The following is an 18,817-nucleotide window of genomic DNA, read 5'->3' as shown; positions in this document are numbered from 1 at the left end:
TTGTTTTCTATGATGAGATGATTAGCTCTGTAGATGATGTAACCAGAGCAGCATACCCCGATTTTAGCAATGCTTTTCACACAGCACCTGCTAACTCCAAAGAGGGTGAAAAAGAGCCAGAATCACTTTACACAAAGAGTAGTGATCAACAGTCCAGAATCAAATTGGCACGTGGTCATAGGTGTTTCTTTGGGTTGAGTGGGTGGGTTAGACTAGATAACCTCTAGAGGTCGTAAATTACTCTGTGATCCTGTGATCAAGGACACTCAGCCATATTTGGGTCCTCACACTGAAATCACGAGGCACTTAAGTTTCTGTGGATTAACGGGTCAGGCTGCAGCACGGTGCCGGTACCTTCCCTCGCTCTGAGCTAGTGTGGCTGAGTCCATGTGAGGTGAAGCAGGAGGGCCCCTCAATGTGCCCCTCACCATCAGGTGCCTACCAGCACCGGGCTCCCCCAGCTCCCAAACGTGCTCCTTGGAAATAATTCATCCCAGGCTTCCTGGTCTGAGCACCCTGTAGCTGAAATCAACAGGTGAAAACAAACCAATTTTGTAAGATTTTTAATGAGAATCGTTTTCAGCTTCATTTCAGTGAAGTGCTCCCTGCTAGTGTCCCCAGCTCACAGCTATTCTGATGCATGGCATTTCTCTGCAGGACTCCTGCGGTCCGTAGCCTTTGACTCCAGCGGCTCTCAGTTACAGCAGTTCACATTCATCCAAGAAACTTGCCTCTTTCGTGTACCCTTTATGAATACGTCTCTTCTTGTATTTTAAAATTACCTAATTAATTAAAATAACAGCTGGTTTCTTTGTTTCCTTCTGGGGAATTTACTGTGCTCCAGCTCCCCTCCCTAAAGTCAAACAACGCCGAGTGAGCTTTCGTAAGATGCGGGTGTTTCATTGTTCTCTCTGCACCAGATCTGCTCAGATACCGCTGGTCTTTAAAGGCTGCTGCATGCTAAGGCTACGAAGTCACTGTTAGATGCGTTTTCCAAATCTTCATATGCTATATGACTAAAGTGTTTGTGTGTGTTTTTTGTTGTTATTGAACCATTTTGGCTGAAATGGGTGTGCAAGCTGACTGTGTCACTGAAAAGTTATTTCCTGCTGTATGTGACTGCTCTATAAGGCAGCACAGTGAGCTTTTGGGATTGTGCTTTTGGGATTGTGAGGCATGCGATGCCTCCATCTCCTGCGGGGCTTGTGTGGCAGGTCAAGGCTTTTCTGAAGAACCTTTAAAAAATACTTCTGCTGTTACTTCTTAGTTGGTTGCACTAGTTAATTTTATAGCGAGGGTAAGGTTTATATAGCTTTTGCCATCCTTTTTGCTGCATTGTTTTATGTTGTGTATCTGCGGTATTACATGGGATGCAGGCTTTAAAGGCCTTGTTATTCGTTGTTGAACGGATCAAGACCGAGGGGCTGATAATCCCATGGATTTGGACAGCACAAGGCACAACACAGATTTTATTCCTGTGCAGCGGCTTGATGGAAATGACTTGAGTAAAAGTGTTTTTGTTTTTGATTTTTTTGCCAAGGCCCTAAGCACAGTTAAATCAGGGTTTAGCCTTCACGAGGGCTTGGCGTTCCTGATTTAAGTTGCTCGGGACGACTCCAAACCCCTTTCTGTGGCTGCCCTGAGGAGGCTGTGAGTGCCATACTAGGTGTTCTCTCACGCCTTCGTGTCTTTTGGAGAACCCTCCTCAGGCGACCGCTCTTCGGGCATCGCCGGTGTGGTTAGGGCAAGTTTACGGGACTCAATTTTTTATTTTTTCATGCGGTTAACCGAACTGTTTCAAAACACCGCGCCCCGCCTCGCTTCACCTCAGCAGCCGGCCCCAACGTGAGGCACTCGGGGCAGCAACCCCGGGACTCCCCTCAGCTTCCCCCCCCCCACCCCGCCATGTCGCCCCCACTCGGCGCCAGCCCGCCCTGGCACCGCCCCCCCCGGGTGACGTCACGGCGCGGTGACGTGTCGCCCGGGCGGCTCGACGGCGGTGGCCGCCGGAAGCGGCGCGGGGCCGGCGGCTGCAGCGCGGTGCGGCGGAGCGGCTCCGGAGCCACTCCGGATCGACTCCGGCTCCTTCCCTCTTCCCTCGCCGCGGCCGGCCGTCCCGATGAGCGGGCTCCGAGCGCTGCGCGGCGCGGCGGGGACGCCGCCGCCGACCTGCCTGCTCTTGCTGGGGCTGCTCCTGCCGGGGCTGCTCCTGGCCGCTGCGGGCGGCGAGCAGGAGGCGGCGGCGGGCGGGCGGCGGGGGTCGCGGGCGGGCGGCCCCCCTGCCTCCTCCTCCTCCTCCTCCTCCTCCTCCTCTGCGGCGGACACCGCGGCGGTTGTGGCAGGTAACGGGGGCAGCGCGTCCCGGGGCCGGGGGGGCACAGCCGCCTGTCTGCGCTCCGTTACCGGGCGTCCCTTCCCTTTTCCCTTTTCCCTTCCCTTTTCCCTTCCCCTGCCCTCGGGTTGCGGCAGCCTCCGGTGGCCCCGAGCCGCCCGCCCGCCGTCCGGACCCGCCCCGTAACGGACCTCGCGGTCCGCAGGCTCGGGGAGAGGGGGCTGGGGAGCCGCCGGAGGGGGCTGCAAGTTGGTCGGGTCGCTTAGCGCGTTTTGTAGGGAGCCCTGCAGCTGGAGGCGGGAGGGAGAGCTGCAAACCCCACAGCCCCTGTGAAGCAAAGCGGGCTGCGTTTCCTGCCGGGGCAAAATCCGGTGCTGTCTGAGCTAGCGCCCTGAGCCGAAATTGCTGCTTTTCACTAGGTATTCCATTAGCCTCGTGTGAGGCCAGGGCGCTTCTGAGATCCCCGTTGCCTGATTTTTGTTTGGCTCGCCACAGAAACTAAGGAAGTTGGAACATCCGCAGTCTGAAGCAGGAGTCGCACCTCCCAAGGGTGTCGGGGAAATGCTGTGTTAGATCAGCTTTTTTTTTTTTTTTCCAGAGCATAATTAATCTGGTCGTAGGTGGTATTAAGTGGTTCTTGCTATGTGTAGTGCTGATGCTGTCTGCGTTTCACGCTCAGTCAATCTTGAAATGTCAATTTGTAGGGAGAAGTATTTAAAAAATATTTTTGGACTGTAAAACCACTGCGATGCTTGTCAGCTGCTGTGGTGCCTCCCTCCCCCACCCCCATGCACTGGATCTGGCGAGAAAATCCATTTGAGAAATGTAACACATCACAAGTGGATTTACTATGTTACAAATGTGAGCGTGGTCTGGAGAAAGGTATGTTTAAGAGCCAACGCAGAATCAGTTTTAATCTTTCAGAGGTTTTTAACATGGTTCTGCGTTCATCCACTTGCTGGATTTGGTGTTGATAGTGTGAATTGGCTGCCTGTCTGGTAGCTAACCCAAACAGTTTTAAGTTACTCTTTGCAAAGTCGGAAGGAAGAAGCCTTGAAAGCTGGGGGAGAACCAGATGACTGTGCAGGGAGTGATTGTAGTTATATTATCTCTCATTCTTTCCTCTGAAGATTAAAATTTGCAGATGTGACATCAAGTTAGGAGGGACTGCAAGCGCTCTGCTGGGTAAGAATAGAACGAAAATCAAATTCCATAGGCTTGAGAGGTAAAATCCAGAAGATGAGTCTGTTAAGTATAAAATGCTGTGCCCAGAAGACTCTCAGATGCTCAAATACAGCGTAGGTGTGTAGTCAGCACAGCTGTAGGAAATAATCCAGGAGTGATGGTTGCAAATTGATCTGAACAAGCAACATAATGCAGCTGGCAAAAGCGGATGCTATCCTGGGATGTGTTGATCTGGCTTAAATTATAGAAAGCTCTTAATTTATTGTTCTTCATTGCTCTTTTGTGCCTAGTCTTGAGTATTAAACAAGCCGAAAAAGTCAGAAAAGTAGCAATGTGGATGGAGAGGCTTAACATCTGACTAATGTATTACTTTATTTGGGGGGATGGAAAAGGCTGTGGGAGGGGTGTGTCACTATCTAAGAAATTAGTTCACGAGAGGTTATTGATTTAAAATTTTTTTTCCATCTGCTGTGGTTAAGAGGTGGGTTAAGAGGAAGTGAATTGTACGGGGGAAGATTGAGGTTAAATATCAACTGGAAAATTTTTACCAATAACATTCAAATTACAGAAATGGTTCAACAAATCCCATCATTAAAGGGTTTTTAATGGGTTAGAGAAGCAGCTGGCAAAGGTAATCCAGAGAGATACTGACATGACAGAAAAGTGATGTGCAACTAATTTTATGACTTTATGATTTTTTAAACAGCCATGTTTTATCAGATATTCAGGGACTTAATTGTTACTGTTGTCTACTTGCATGCGTGCGCCTTTTTAATCGTAACTTGTAAATGATAACTCTACATATGTTACCTCTGAAGATGTTTAGTCACCGTTATAAAAATCAGAGCAATGAAACTATTTCCACTGATTGGAATATGAATACTGTGAGATTATTTTCTCTTCATTCTGACCCTGCTTGTTTAGTCTTAATTTGGTGGAAAATTTTAAGGAATCATCTATCCAGACCTTGAAGATAAGTCTGGGTTATCATATTCTGTTTATTCTGTTATTATCTGCTTTGCAATTCTGGAGGATTGTGGGTTTTTATGTCCAAATTTAATCAATGATCAGAAAATCTGGCTGTCTTTCAGGCGAGACAGAGAACCTGGAACCGTATCTGGCTAATAAAATTCTCTCAAATAGTAGCTTGTAATATTTAGCTAGGCCATTCTTAACTGTAGCTCTACATTGTATTTACCGCAGAAACAGTGGATGCCACAATGTAACCGTTTTCTCAAAGTGAAAGATTTGTCTTGTTCACTGAGCTTCCATTTTGGAACTGCCCCATCATGTCGTGTCAGTGCTCTGTGATCCTCAAATTTCTGTCGTTGGCACTAGAGAAGTGAAGGTTTGTGTAAAACACTCTGTTTTTTTCTGGAACTTCATAGTTAATTGAAGCCATTCTAATGCGGGTGGCTGTCGAAGGGTGGCTTTTCTCTTTGGAAGCTGACCCCAGCTGGCCGTGCTAGCAGGATCAGTGTGAGAGCAAGCAGGAGGACATCCTGGTCCTGGGAGGGAGGGAGTTTCCTGCTCTTTCTGCTTTGTGCTTTTTTTGTCCCCAGTGCTGTGATGAGCACTGCTGCGTTAGCTTGCAGGAATGTGAGAGGGGCAACAAAAAGCGATGGTTTTCTTATCAGACTCTTTCCTGGCATGCTCTGAGCGCCAGCAGCAGTGCAAGGAAGAGGGAGGATGGGGCTGTGTGGGTGGGGTCAGCGGCTGGTGATGGCAGTGAGTGAATAAATGAGCCTCCCTGCCCATGTAATTGCATCTGAAGGTGACTGAAACTGCTCTGGTGACCTTTTTTAGCGAGAATAATCTGTTTGGAAGTTGGCGTGGTCATGTGTGAGACTTTACGCTTTCTATCACTCCACCGTGTGTGTAGTGATCTTGATTGTGCAGCAAAAGAATCTTTGATTACGTGTGCATGCACTGGTCTTGTACGACTGAGCTCCAAGACTGGTCACTTCCCTAGCAGACTGCTTTTTAAGGCCAGTAGATTTTTCTAGTGACAAAAATTGAGTACCTCAAGCTTGTTTTGTTCTGTTACTTCTATTTGTATGCCTGTAGCTAAGCTCTTTGTGATCTGCTCCTATCATTTAGGGTGAGAGGACAGAAATTTGGGTCCTTTCCCCACTAAATGATGCTGACCTGAAGCTGTTGGTCGCTTCCCGACTGCGTTTCAGTGTAGTTACTTGAAGTTCTTTGACTCAGTATCATCCCTCCATCAGCAGGTTTTCGCATTGCTCTTTCAGCTGTAAGCATTCTGAAGCAATCTCTGCTTTTTCTGGGGACCTCCTACTAGGCTCTGGCTAGCTACTCCTACGCAACTTGGGCATGACTCATTTTCTTCTAACTAACAATCTATCCTAAGTAGGTTGAGCTGCCATGCATCTGTCAAAAGAGAACTGGACCCAATGGCAGAGGCAGTGGGTCACGTTAAGATTTCTCACGATGATACTAGCGCTACGGAAAACACCTAAAAATGCAGTTTCCTTTTTGAAAAAGTTTGTATGAAGTAAACAATTTGATATCCTTTTAATTGTTTTTTTTTTAGCATGTGTGCTGCACTTTTTACGTGCTTTTGTATTTAATATGTTCTCAATCAGTACCGGGGAGAAGAACGTATTGTCAAGAGCTGTGATGCTGTGGGAAAGCTCGGAAGATTACAGGTTTAATCTTTTTGTAGCTTTTAATGCACTGTCTAAAACTTCTCAGAAGTCAAGTGTGGTATTTTATATAAGAGTTGAGTCTGAAACTTGCTGCAGAAACCCTGATGCACAAGACTTCAGTGGGATTAGTCTGCATCATATCTGTGAAAAGCTTTTTAAAATACAGGAGCTTGAGATGTTTATCTTGACCACACATGGTACGTGTTAGGAGTAAATAATCATTACGAGTGTTGTCCTAAAATAAGCACCTGTGCGTTTTCCAAACAAAGGTGAGTTTCGAGCTGTTACATAAGTTGGTGTTATTCTGCCTCGGTGGATGCTCCCAAGTCTCCCGTGTTGCTATGGAAACTATCTTTGCATCTCTGCAAGGGGGAGGGTGCATAAAACAAAATGCATATTTATAATTGAGAACCAGCATAAATGGAATGGGATGATTGCCTGGGTACTCTACAACTTGCGTTTGTTTACTTGATTTCTGCCAGCACTTCAGACTTAACTGAAGGATGTTTGTTCCTGTTTCTTTAATGCTTTTTTCCTCCCGTTGGACCTTGCTCCTTTGCCTTCCAATCACAAAAGCAGGCACCTGTCAGAGGCCTGTTAGAGGGATCCTTAATTCTGTATACTGAGAAGTAGTCCAGAATTTTAACTAAAATTCATCATGGAAATTGCATATAAGGTGCTTGCCAGAACAGTTACAAACTTGGGTTAACGCTAACATTAACAGAAGTGTTGACTCAGCAGAATCTGAATTAACAGGTAGGAACCACCGCCTTTTTTTTTTTTGAAAAAAATCTCATCCTTGCTGTCTCTAGCAACGAATTTTAGGTACCTCATGAGGAAACATCCTCTGTATGCAGACGGTGTTACACTCCTGCAGGTGAATCGTGCTTCTCCGGGATCCCTGGGTGCAGGGGTGGAAGGCAGTGTCACTGACTGTTGCGGCCTGTACTGCAAACCACAGGCAGCACCACAGAAACTTGGGTAAATTGGAAGAGTTGTCGAGGCTACTGGGACTGTGTGAAGCTTTAACTTCTGCTGTAGCTTAGAGTTTATAGGAATGCAAAGATAGCTTTGACCCTTTTCCTCTAGGCCACGCTTTCTGTTCCCTACTTCTGCATCGTGAAGCAACTCACAACCGATGGTGGCCCAGCCCTATGGTACTGTGTCCAGTTACAATTTTAATACATGATTTTTTTGTGTACTTTGTTTCTGTGGTTAAGTCTTCAGCTGTAAGAAGCTGACGTGTGTGCTCAGCTTCCAAAACTGAGATCAGCAAAAACCAGCAGTTTATCTGAAACGATTTAAAGCTGTGTTTAAAAGCAAACAGCCTTTGGTAGAGTATAAATTCAAGCAAGTTTTTTGTTGAAAAAAAATTTGGTGAAGACATTTTGGGTTTCTAAACTCTGGGTACTTTCTCCTTAAAATTGGGAACTTTGCATACAAGGTGTGGTATGAATGTTCTTTCTTGCTTTGTGGCTTAGAATAAAGGAAGGGGTTAGTCTTATGTAAATTATTCAGCACACGTAATAATGCTACACAGAAAAAGGAATAGGTTTTCCTCAGTTCCATCAGGTCACTGTGAGAACTGAATTACTTAAAATTTGGAATTTTTTGCAAGTTCGGGGAATTTTCACAATAACATTATTTTGTTCTTGATATCAAATAACTCTACTAGATGACCTTTAAGGTTTGTCATCAGTAACTCCTGACCACTTCGTCTTTTTTCCAGCATGTGTTGGTACTTCATGAATGAGGGAATGGCTCAGCAAGCGTTTTATATTTACGCTACCATCTCTGTTTACGTGTAGAAGCGTTTGGTGAGTTTTGCTGGGAAGTTATCAATGTAACTTTTGTCAGTGTGCTGACACTTTGTTCCAACCATAGGATTTTATTTGAAACACATTCTTCCCACGTGTAGCCTCACTAACTTCAGTAAGCAGGTGAATTTTCAGGTTGTATGCCCAACCTAAAGCAGATTAAGATAATTTTATGTTGCTTCTCTATAGTTGTAGCCTGAAATGACCAACTTGGTTTGCTTTTGCCTGAATTTGCAATGCCGCCTAGTATTTGAAGAACAGCAAGCAAGAAATATACTGTTAACAAACAAAACCACCCAAACTTTGTGGTCTTTGAGATGATTTTGAAACAAATACTGAAGTTAATCATTCTTAGTAGGAGACTTCCTTCTAGTATGGTTTTAATTCTAGATTGCTATATATAGAAGGCTGCGAGATAACTTCTTACTGTAGCGTTGTGTGCCTGTATGAAAAATACTGTTGGCTTAAGTTAGTTTTTTGTTGCCTGGACTCAAATGATTTTGAAGTGAAAATGAAGCAGTTTGCTTTTTCAGTGCGAAGTATGGTGTACTGTTTTGTTAAGTATGAAAATTAGACTATAATATCATGTAGCTCTGATACTTACATAAAGATGTGACGTGAAGGAAAAAATATCTTTATATCCTTGTCTACTTGTATTTTTTTAGGTGCAATCGAAATGCATCAAGGCAGCTATGTCTTCCCCCATGTATATATGTTTGACTTATGAGGGGGGAGACTTAACTGTTGTCAGTGCTTTTTGGGACCATCTGTCTCACTTTCCTTTCTCCTGTCTGGTTTGTGTTCCCTGAAGACATCTCCTGAAACACTGCTGGCATAGCCACAAAGGGTATTGTGGTTAAACTTCTAACAACTGAATAATATGTCAGTTTGTAGATGAGAGACAAAGGCATTATTTTGATGTAGGAACCTGTGTCCTGTATTCTCTGGGACTACATTCTAACACTGCATTTTAAATGAATGTTTTCGTTTTGGTCTTATGAAACTGCAGTGCCTGTAATTGGCCTTCCTTTGGTTGCATTGCAGGCAAATGACAGAGTCACTCTGCAGTCTTTGAAGGATGTGGCTTTGTTATCAATTTAAACTGACCTCAGTGCAGGCTCTTGCTGCAGAAGAGGATATTCCCTTGTGCCTGTTGCGTTCTCTTCCTCCCTGCCTATTCTGTCTGTCCGAACTTCTTCCTTAATATTGTTGTGGCTGAGGTAGTCCGGGGGAATGCACTGAGCTGGAAGTTGTCACTCGTGTTTTAGCAGGGTCAGGTCCTCGCTTCATTTCACTGCACTGCTGCACAAGAGCATCTGTGAGAAGACAACAGTGTTGGAGGAAGGTAGTGTTGGCCGTTTCAGTAGAAGCCCATGCATGCCAAGTAGAAATTTTTGTCTTCAAATGAAACCTTCCAGGAGCCAACTCAGTTTTTACCAGTTGATTGTAAGAGAGCTTATCTCAAAAGCCAAATCGCTTGCTTGGCATAACTATTTAATCACATAAAGCAAACTAACGAAATATGATTTTTATTAATACGGGATAAGGAAGGCATCTTCCGTTCTGATTTAGCTGTAAATGTTTATCAGCTTGAAAGAGAAAAAAAAAAAAAAGAGCCGATCTGAACTCTAAATTCATCTGACTACTGCTTTTAATCTTTGTCATAAAGGAATCTGAGTATAACTGGTTTGTTTCCTTTATTAAGTAAACATCTTTCCTAAGAAATTACATCTGTGGTGTTTCCTTTTTTGTCACAAAAGCACTCAGATACTTGTTTTATGCTGCCTCATGTCTGCGTGTTTATAGTATCCTGAGATCAGTAGTCAAGGCTCTAATTTCTCTCCGTGTTGAAGAGTGGTAAGATTTCCTTACTTCAACAAAATGGAGGCTCTATACACAACCTGGCCTGTTACGAGATCCACAGAAACTGCTATTTCCTTACAGATGAGTGATATGCAATCACAGCTAATGTGTGACCTTAATGGGAAGAAAAGTTATGCATCTTCAAAGTACTGGATGATGACAAATGGAGCGTTATCCTAATTAGCTTAAGGGTGAGTGGAAGTTTGACGCATGGCGGGATGATGAAGGGGGCCCTGACATAAACTGCTGTTGACTGCACAGGTATCTGAAGGTATTGCGTGATACTGTGTGATAGGGTAATGAAATGGTAGCTGAGATTGTCTCAGTGCAGAAAACAAAATAACAAAAGCGAACAAAACACTTGGGGAGGAAGGAATTGGATATTTTCATACTGTAAAGTAAAAGCTTGTATTGAATTTAACTGTATAACTGGGGCTTGGTTGACTGTTACAGTTTTGATTTTGGAAGTAATTGTGGATTGTCCTTTGGAAAAAGCCTGGTATTTCTTCAGGAAGAAATATGACAAATTATGAAGAAAGGAGGATAGCATACATACAGTTATCATTTGAAAAGGATATGAAAAACTAGAAAAGGTCTGGATAAAGCTGGCCGAACTTCTTGTATATATGCTTTTGTGTATGAAGAGGCATTAGGACTCCTTGCTTTTAAAAGACCTGCCCTGTGGCCATGGTTATTTGAAAGCTGAAGCCAATACATGGTAACAGCTGGGGTTTAGGCCTTCAGCCTGCACTCTTCCTCATCCCGAGCAATTTCAGTTAAGTAAACTGACATTTTCTACTAGAATAATTCACTGAAACTGGTTAAGTGAAGGTCATATGAGCCCCAGGCTGGGTCAGGGAAGGAAGGAGGGATGTGTGGTGCTGTGGCAGCCAGGTGGGTTTTGAGTGGTAGGGATTGGTGGTGAGGATGTAGTAGACCTGTTTGAAAACATGAATGTTTTAAAGGAGGCAACTATAGGAAGACTGGTAGCTTTTTTTCATATGGGACCCAGGGGCATTGATTGAAAATCAGAAGATTTAAAATAGACATCCCACCTGCCCCGCACTTCCGTGGAGGGAGCGGACCTCTGTGAACAGCTGGAATTAAACTGGGAAACTCATTGCAGTTGTGTTTGAAACAAGACAGTTTGGCAGATGCTGTTTTCCATTAGCTCTTCATTTTTGGTTTCGTGCAAATGTTTAAAGTGATTGCTAATGCAGAAAGAATAAGGTTAAAATGCTCAAAGGAGAATGTCATAATGTTGTAGTAAGCTGCATCGTAATTTATACAGTAAGTTTTTTGGGAGATGTTGCTAAATGAAGGTTTTCAACTTGAGGGCTTGCAGAATACTTGCTGGCACTGACTTTGTAAATTGGTTTTATTGAACTGTTTTCCTTCCGTTGATTTGCATTGGTTCGCAGGCTCCTAAATGGAATCTTAAAGCTGAAATTTCTTTCCTGACAGAAGTTAATAAAATTACAATGACTTTTTGTTTTTGATTTTTTTCTATCGTTCTTAGTTTTCTATGCCCAAAATGCTGTCAGCAGCAGATTAACATTCTTGCAGAAGCCAAGAACAAGACAACCATTGTCTTGTAACCCAAATTATTGCTTTAAATATTCTTTAAATATGACCCTGCCACTCTTACTTGCAGGGTGATGAGGGAAATTAACTTTTCAGAGCTTGTGGTTTCTTCTTTTTTTTCCTCTCCAAAAAAAGGTTTCAAAGGCTTATCAGAATAAAAATGACCATTTCACTGCTGCTTGTGCAGTTGAGAACATTTTAAGTGAAACTCTCTGGTCTTGGCATGGGTTTTGGTCTGAAAACTGACTCTACAGAAACATTTCATGAATATGTCTAGTTCAGTTTGCCTCTTTCAGAATTGTTTACTGTGCACACTAAAAATGAAAATGGAAGTGAAACTCTCCTCTAGTAACTGGGACACTTTGCAGATGGAATCTAACAAAAATCTGGTGTTTAAAGCAATGAAAGTTCAGCTTACTTTTCCACATCTGTACTGTGCTCTCAGTATTCATAAGGAGAAGCTTAATTCTGGCCTGTTTATTAGGAGTGTGGTAAGAGACTTGCTAGAAGCAGGAAGGAGCATGTATTGCACCATCAGGACAGAGCTCTAATTGTTTTCCTTGGCAAGTGTTGTAGTCAGAATTTTGGAGAAGACAGTCTTCAATACGAAGTTCTTTGGCACTTTTTGCATACAGATGAGTTAGAAACATCAGCTCTGAACTGCTGTAGAAATCGGTGGCATACGTATGTCCTGAGATCACCGTGGGGGCTGCCGTTTGCACGAGTGTTGGGAAATCTCAAAGAGCTCCTTATGTGAGGCTGAAGATCAGAAGTTGAATATATAGGGCGTTCTGTATCCTGTGGAACTAAAACAGAGCATTTCTCTAAAGTACTTATTGGATACGTAATGGAGAGGAATATTTCCTGGATATTTTCTTAATGTCAGTATGTAAAGTAAGTGTAAGTTAGAAATGTGGTATAAGGTGAATTGCAACATTCACACAGGTGCCAAGTACCAACACTAATAATGAAGTGTTTGAAGTAGTGCAGCTTTAAGTGTTGGGCTGAAGTGAATACTGTACTTTCGTAATGCACCTTGTCCAAGAGTTGTAAGTAGCCTGTTATATTTGCATGAATAACAAACCTTTGGCTCTGACATATTTGCTTGTTTTATGAAGTAGCCTCACCTGATGATCTCAAGTTTCTCATTTACTTAGAAATATTTTGAAACTTGCTTCCTCTTTGTTTAAGAGAAGTTTGAGATAGGCCACGTTACTTCAAAGGGCAAGTTCTCATTAGCAGGTCTGTTAAACAGGCAAAAACCCTTGATTTTACTGATTGTGCATTAGTCATTTTCTATTTACTAATTCAAATGGATATGAAGTGTAGTTGTAATGATGATGTCAACCTCAATTATTTTTTTTACTGACCTGAAAGATTTTAGATATCTGAGTTATCTAGGTATAACCAATTTTTCTATGATCAGAGATTGTATGTAAGATGTCATCCAAAGGATGACGTTCGGGAATCCTCCAGCTTTTATCCGGTTGCCATTTCTGTCAGAGGATGTAGGCAAATAAGGATTTGCATTTGTCGGAGCAGGCAGAAAGCTTTGCTGTCAGCCCCTGTGCTGTTCCCAGACGGGGCTGGAAGCGTGTGGGATGGTTCCTGGTGGGGTACGGGCCCCAGCAGCAGTGCTTCCTGCCTGGCTGTTCCAGCAGGAGGCCTGCCTCCATCCTCCTGGCTTCTCTGCCTGGCCGCCGGTCGTGCCAAGGTGGTTGGTGTCATACCAGACCTGGAGAATGCCCTCATGTTGAGAATGAGCTGCTGTTTCAGACCATGCAGGTTTTAACATATGGGGGAAGAAACATACTCGGGTGCCAATTACTCTGCACTGTTTCCTGCTTAATTATTTTCATTTGTTTTTTTTTAAACGTGGTTAAATTAGTAGGGCTTAGACATCTTTAAGTGCTTACCTGTGATGTTACTTGATCAGAAACTTTAAGGATCGGATTCCTTTTGCAGTTCTTGAGGTGTTGGTATCTGAGCTAAGAATCCAGGCTCCTTCTCTAACACAGTACAGAGAGCAAATGTGCTACCCTGAGGTAGCAAACCCTGACATGTGGATCACACCATTAGCTCTATTCACTGTCAGTTATATTCATGTCGAATGTAAAGAGGACACTTCAGATGCAGGCAAAAAATGTGTGCTCCCAGCCTTATGTGAAAACTCTTCCAGGAGCAGTGCCTCAGCCTGTTTAAGGAGCCTCCAACCTGTTGAAGGTGATATCTGACCTTAAACCATAATCTTATATCTAACATTAGACACCTTTTGAGTCATGCAAAAAAAAATTACCTGTCTTTAAGTTTTTGAATACTGCAGACTGAATAATTACTGCTTGGGTTAGATATTAATTTGATATTTACATTCGTAGTGCTTCTTAAGCGTGCTAAAGTCTTGTTTCCTGTCATTTAACTTCAAAATGCTGCAGGATTAGGTTTCAGCCAATCAGTAATACTAGCTAGGAAGCTATAATTAATGTCTTAGGGAAGGGGAGGGAGGTGTTAACTCCTTCTCATCTTTGATATCCTTGTTAGCCATAATTTATTACTTTGAGAAGGTTTGGGAGTTCTTGGTAGATGACTTGGTAGAGAAGATGATCTGTCTATGCTTGAAGTCACTTCAGCTTTTGCACCGTTTTACAAACGTGATTTGAATGGTTGGATTGCACTGCAAGGCCTGTTTGCGTGTGCTCAGCTGGTTTTGGACCTACATGCCCGTGTTCATAAGGAATACCAGAAGACTACGCTGCCATCAGCTCATGTGGTTCTCAAAGCCTTTAACAGAAATGTTTCAGATCTGCAGATAAGAGAGAAGCACAGCTATGAAAAAAGGGAAAGAACAATTCCACCTCTGCATTAATTGCATCTGGGAACTTGAAGTAACACTTTGTACTTCAGAGCAGAATGTTGTGCTAAATTGGAAATGGTGATATTCTCGCCCACAATTGTTCGGTCTCATGCAACTGTGATTGGTTTAGTCACAAGCAGAATATTGGTCTGCCTACTCTGTCTTTGCAAGCTACCACGGCACTGGAGTTGCTGTTCGTGGTTCATTAGTATTCATAGGAGCTGTGCCGTAGGAAGGATGAGAGTTGTGGGCAGTGTCTTTTAATGGCATAGATTAGTCTCTGAGAGATAGCGGAGAGCTGGAGAAAAACTGAAATCTTCAAGCATGGCTGGGGACGATTATAGCTCATTTGGAGGCTACGGTTGTCTTGTATTTGAGGACCGTTTAGTAGTCCTTCAGAATATCTGTTTCTGTGCTTTTCTTGGGCTAATGTTGGAACCTGCAGAGAACTTATAGCTGTTTTATTTGACTGGTGAAAATTGTAATAAATCAGCATTTATGCTGAAATTTTGTAAAGTACTTTGAGCACAGTTGGATGTGCTTCACATGTAATCAAGACATCCAGAAAACTGCAGGCTAACTCCTCATATGCAATCTTCCAGATATATACTTACTAACAGCAGCAATTTGTCTAGTATATGACGACTTCTGTCATGTAATTTTCAAATTATTTTTTTTCCTTGGACAAACTCTGGCTTTGGGTGCCTGTCCACAATTACCCTCACTTCTGCTCACGCTCGTTACTTGCCTCAGTTGAGCGTCCAGTGGAATTTTTGAAGTATTGTGTTTAAAAGAAAAGCAAAAGCTGCACAGAAATCTACTTCTGTATTTTTTGGTGTTTATAAGCTGGTTCAGTTCAGATAAGGAAGGGGTGAATGAAATGAGAGTGAATATTTGAGGAATCTGGAGTTTGTATTCTAAATAAACATGATGCCAATCCATTTAGATTAGTTGAGGCCTTGTAACTCTCTGAATTTACTTAGACTTTTTGCAATTTCTGCCCAATTTATGACCACATGTAAAATTTGTGCTTTTATTCTGCTCTGTTATTGCATTTAGAGTTGATGGTTGACTCATCACCTAATGTGAGGAATAGCTTTTATGTTTAACGTGAGGAATAGTTTTGCATTCAGTCTAACACAATATATGTGGAAGGATTTAGCATGTGATATAGCGATGACATCCCCTCTGAACTAGGACTCTACTTGTGTATAGTGATTCTAGTAAATAGCAAGTGAACTGTTCCATATGAAGTAACGAAGTCAGCTTTCAGCAGAAGGTGACTCAAAATGAATTCCTCCATTCTGTTCACACACCTGCTTGGCTTTAATGTTTAATGTGCCAACCAGATTGTAGAAAGAGGGGATGAAATAAGAAAATTGGAGGAAAATAAGAATAATAAGAGGTTCCCAGCATGGCCTTCTGAATGTTCATCAGAAGATCGGTGATGGCAGAACATGGTTAGAGAGACTAAATAGAAGTTGCTAGTGAAATGTGGGCTGGGTGAGGGTAAAGCTACATCAGGGGAGGGTGGTGAGGACTGTGGATGCTGGAAAGGTGAAAATTCTGAATCTTTCTGAAGAAATACTGTGGCGTTAGTGGTGTCGGAACATACAAGTCATTAGGATAGCCGTGGTGACAGACTGCTTTTGTATAACTTTTAAAGGGTTGCGTGCACAGCTCCCAGGAGCGAATGAGTTGGCGAGGCTGGGAAATGCTGCTTCAGTTTATTCCTTGCCTCTCATTTTCTTTGTGCCTTCATGCAAGTATGTAGCATTTTGTCTTAAGTGTTTAAGAAGCAAGCATAAAGCAAAGCAGAAATACTAAGCTAATAGTTTTATGACTGTGTGGTTCATATTTGTATAAGAAATGTGGTGATTATGAAATTTTCTACTTTGAGGGTGCTTGGCATGGTATAGTGTTTATTCTTCACTCGTGGCAGAATATTTTGCATATGTCTTGTGACTGAAGGTTGTTAGCTAATTCACTGATTAGGGTCGGGTTTAGTAATCAGTTTACTAAAAACCACCACCCCTGGCTTAGTGGAATTTGAGTCTGTGTACTCACCACTGATTGTTTGAAAATTAGTACTGCTGAAATTATCCTGCAAGAAACCCCAAGGTTGTCTTTTCACTTTTCCTGTGAATAATCTAGTCTTACTGATGAGTACTTTTACACTGCTAAAGACTTGGATAACGAACAAGAAGGACTGTATGCACGGGTCACGTTCTTGTTACTAACTTTTTACAAGAATTAATGGAATTGAATTTCAAATGTGACTGTAGATTCTTACAGATCACTGAAGTGTTTTCTGAATTAAGTGATCTCAGGCAATATTTTTCTCTTATATAAAAGAGTAAAGTTACTTGCATTTCTGCAGACCATCTATCACTCTCACCTGTTACCCAGAACCATTTTGCTAAAAATTTCACTCACTGATATAGGAGAAGATTCAATTCCTGTGGCATCAGCTTTTATTAAAACATTGGTGTCTGCTTCTTTAAGAGGAAAAAAACATGTATATTCCTTATGGTTTGATATGGAAATACATGGGGTGGTTTAAAATACTGGAATTGTAGTGTTTTTTTTCACAGACAGCTCTTACAGGGAACAACTGACACTGATTCTTCCATAAATACTATCTTTAGGTATATCATCGTGGGCTTTTTTCTCTCCCTTGTTGATCCAGAAGTGGATTAAAAGGTTAAAACCTTGTTTAAGAACATAGTCATCTTACAAAATCAGGGAAGTAGCTTATCTAAAGTCTTGAATTAACTGTCTACCTGCGGCTTGAGAAGAGGGTATCGAGAGAAGTCTTAGCACATGGTTGCAGCACGTGGTCTTCAGGAAGACTCTTCCTAACAAAAAACATTCATGGGTTGCCTTATGTCCTAGGGAAGACTTGTTCCAGACTGCTTGTTTTTAATTACCTTAAAGGAAAATAAAAATGGTTCCATCACATAGACCTTGCTTTGGAAGGAGTTCTTGGTGTCTTGGAGATGATGTTTATCAGTAAACTCAGTGTAATAATTGAGCATCACATCATGTAAAGGCAATTTTTTTTAAACTAGTAACTTTTCAAAATACCATCAATTGGTTAAAACATAAATAAATTCAATGTCTGGCTTATTTTCTCTGCTTTTTCTATCACATTGCTTGTAAGCCCTTTGCATGTGAAAATCTCCCCCTGTATTTTCCTTTGGAATTAGGTTCAGTCTATTTTGAGATGAGCAGAACCAAGCAGTGTACCCGGGTAAGGGAGGTATAATTACCTCTGCATTGCTCTGTTTAGTAACTCCTAACAGCTGCTTATTAAGCAAATGACTTAATTGACTTAATACCTATTAGCAATCTTTCTGGTAAGAAATTTTCTGCTAAAACAAATTCCAGTGTGTATAATTACCTCGGGTGACTTACTGTGCAGATCACCGATGGTCTGTTTTAAACTCCTGTGCCTTCCCCTCCACTTCTCCCTCTCTGCAGCTCTGGCTTGGATTTCTCCTGAAAGCATCGTAGGTGGGATTTGCTGTTGACGTACCTGGTCAACAGCAATATTCAGTAGGAAGAAAGAAGATTGTTATGCTTGGTATCGGTTCTGCAATTGAACTTGTAGCTACTCAGCATTGATGGGGGAAAAGGGAAGTCCTTAGTTTTGTTTTGGGTATAAACTGAGAAACCCTTCAAGTAGAAAAGATTGGTTCTATACCTGCTGTTCAGTATTTCTCTGCTGTGTTTATAACCTGTCTCTGAACAGTTGTCATTTGTCTGGTTTTACAAGTCACACCATCTCTTCTGCTGAGTGCAACAACTTAACAAAAAGGATTTGGTACCAGTTTATAGGCTGTTGAACTAAACTTCAGGTAAATTGCTAGATTTCCCCTAAGGAGCAAAGGCAGCATTTCCCAGACAGATCTGAATGTAGCTGTTTTCTCCTAGAATGTATTTATGCAGTGTTTATTGTATCGATAACAGAAGACAAAAATAGAGGCACTCTGGTAGGCTGATTACAAGGAAGATATTAAGGGGAAGCTTAGCTTTTCCTTCTTTGGTAAATGTTTTATGTTAAAAAAGCAAACAATTGGAGAACATGCTATCAGGAACCAATCGGCTCTGTGCAGCCAAGCACAACTGTGGATCCAAATTGAAACAAAGGAGAAAAAAATCTTAATTTCTACTAATAAATCGTTTTACCTACCAAATGATGAACACTAACATCTGTTTTTGGAATAACTCTTGCTAAGAAATGGCCTTTTTATTTACGTGCTGCATAACTTTATATCTTGTGTATATTTTTGCACAAGTCTTTGATAAAGTTGATTACATTCTAGTTAATTAGTTTCTCCTATTCTGTATATGGTTAGGGCAACATTGTTTCTTCTAGCTTCATACTTGTTCTCTTGATTCTGTTCCCTAGTAGAAGGGAAAATCTCCTTTTAAAAAAAAAAGGCATGTAAACTTTCATCGTTCAAAAAGTGGAATTCTGTTGCTTTTTCAGGAAAACGAGCAAAGGGAAGCT

General features: G+C 42.1%; 1 protein-coding gene across 6 annotated transcripts in view; it reads left to right on the top strand.

Annotated features, from left to right (window-relative positions):
- Positions 1–1,985: 1,985 nt before the first annotated feature.
- STIM2 (stromal interaction molecule 2) overlaps positions 1,986–18,817 on the top strand; it is a 64,876-nt gene continuing 48,044 nt past the window's right edge. For 4 of the 6 annotated variants that reach the window (XM_040556473.1, XM_040556469.1, XM_040556474.1 and 1 more), the window contains exon 1: positions 2,009–2,342. In XM_040556473.1, the coding sequence (XP_040412407.1) occupies positions 2,120–2,342 (223 nt within the window). In that variant the 5' untranslated portion in view covers positions 2,009–2,119. Of the gene's footprint in view, positions 2,343–2,665; positions 3,215–18,817 lie in introns of those variants that run through there. The other 2 variants (XM_040556470.1, XM_040556471.1) reach the window with 2 other exon arrangements.

The sequence above is a fragment of the Cygnus olor genome, chromosome 4, assembly GCF_009769625.2.
Source record: "Cygnus olor isolate bCygOlo1 chromosome 4, bCygOlo1.pri.v2, whole genome shotgun sequence".
Lineage (NCBI taxonomy): Eukaryota > Metazoa > Chordata > Aves > Anseriformes > Anatidae > Cygnus > Cygnus olor.
Note: the sequence above shows the minus strand (reverse complement) of the source record. Positions and strands in the feature narration are given on the sequence as shown.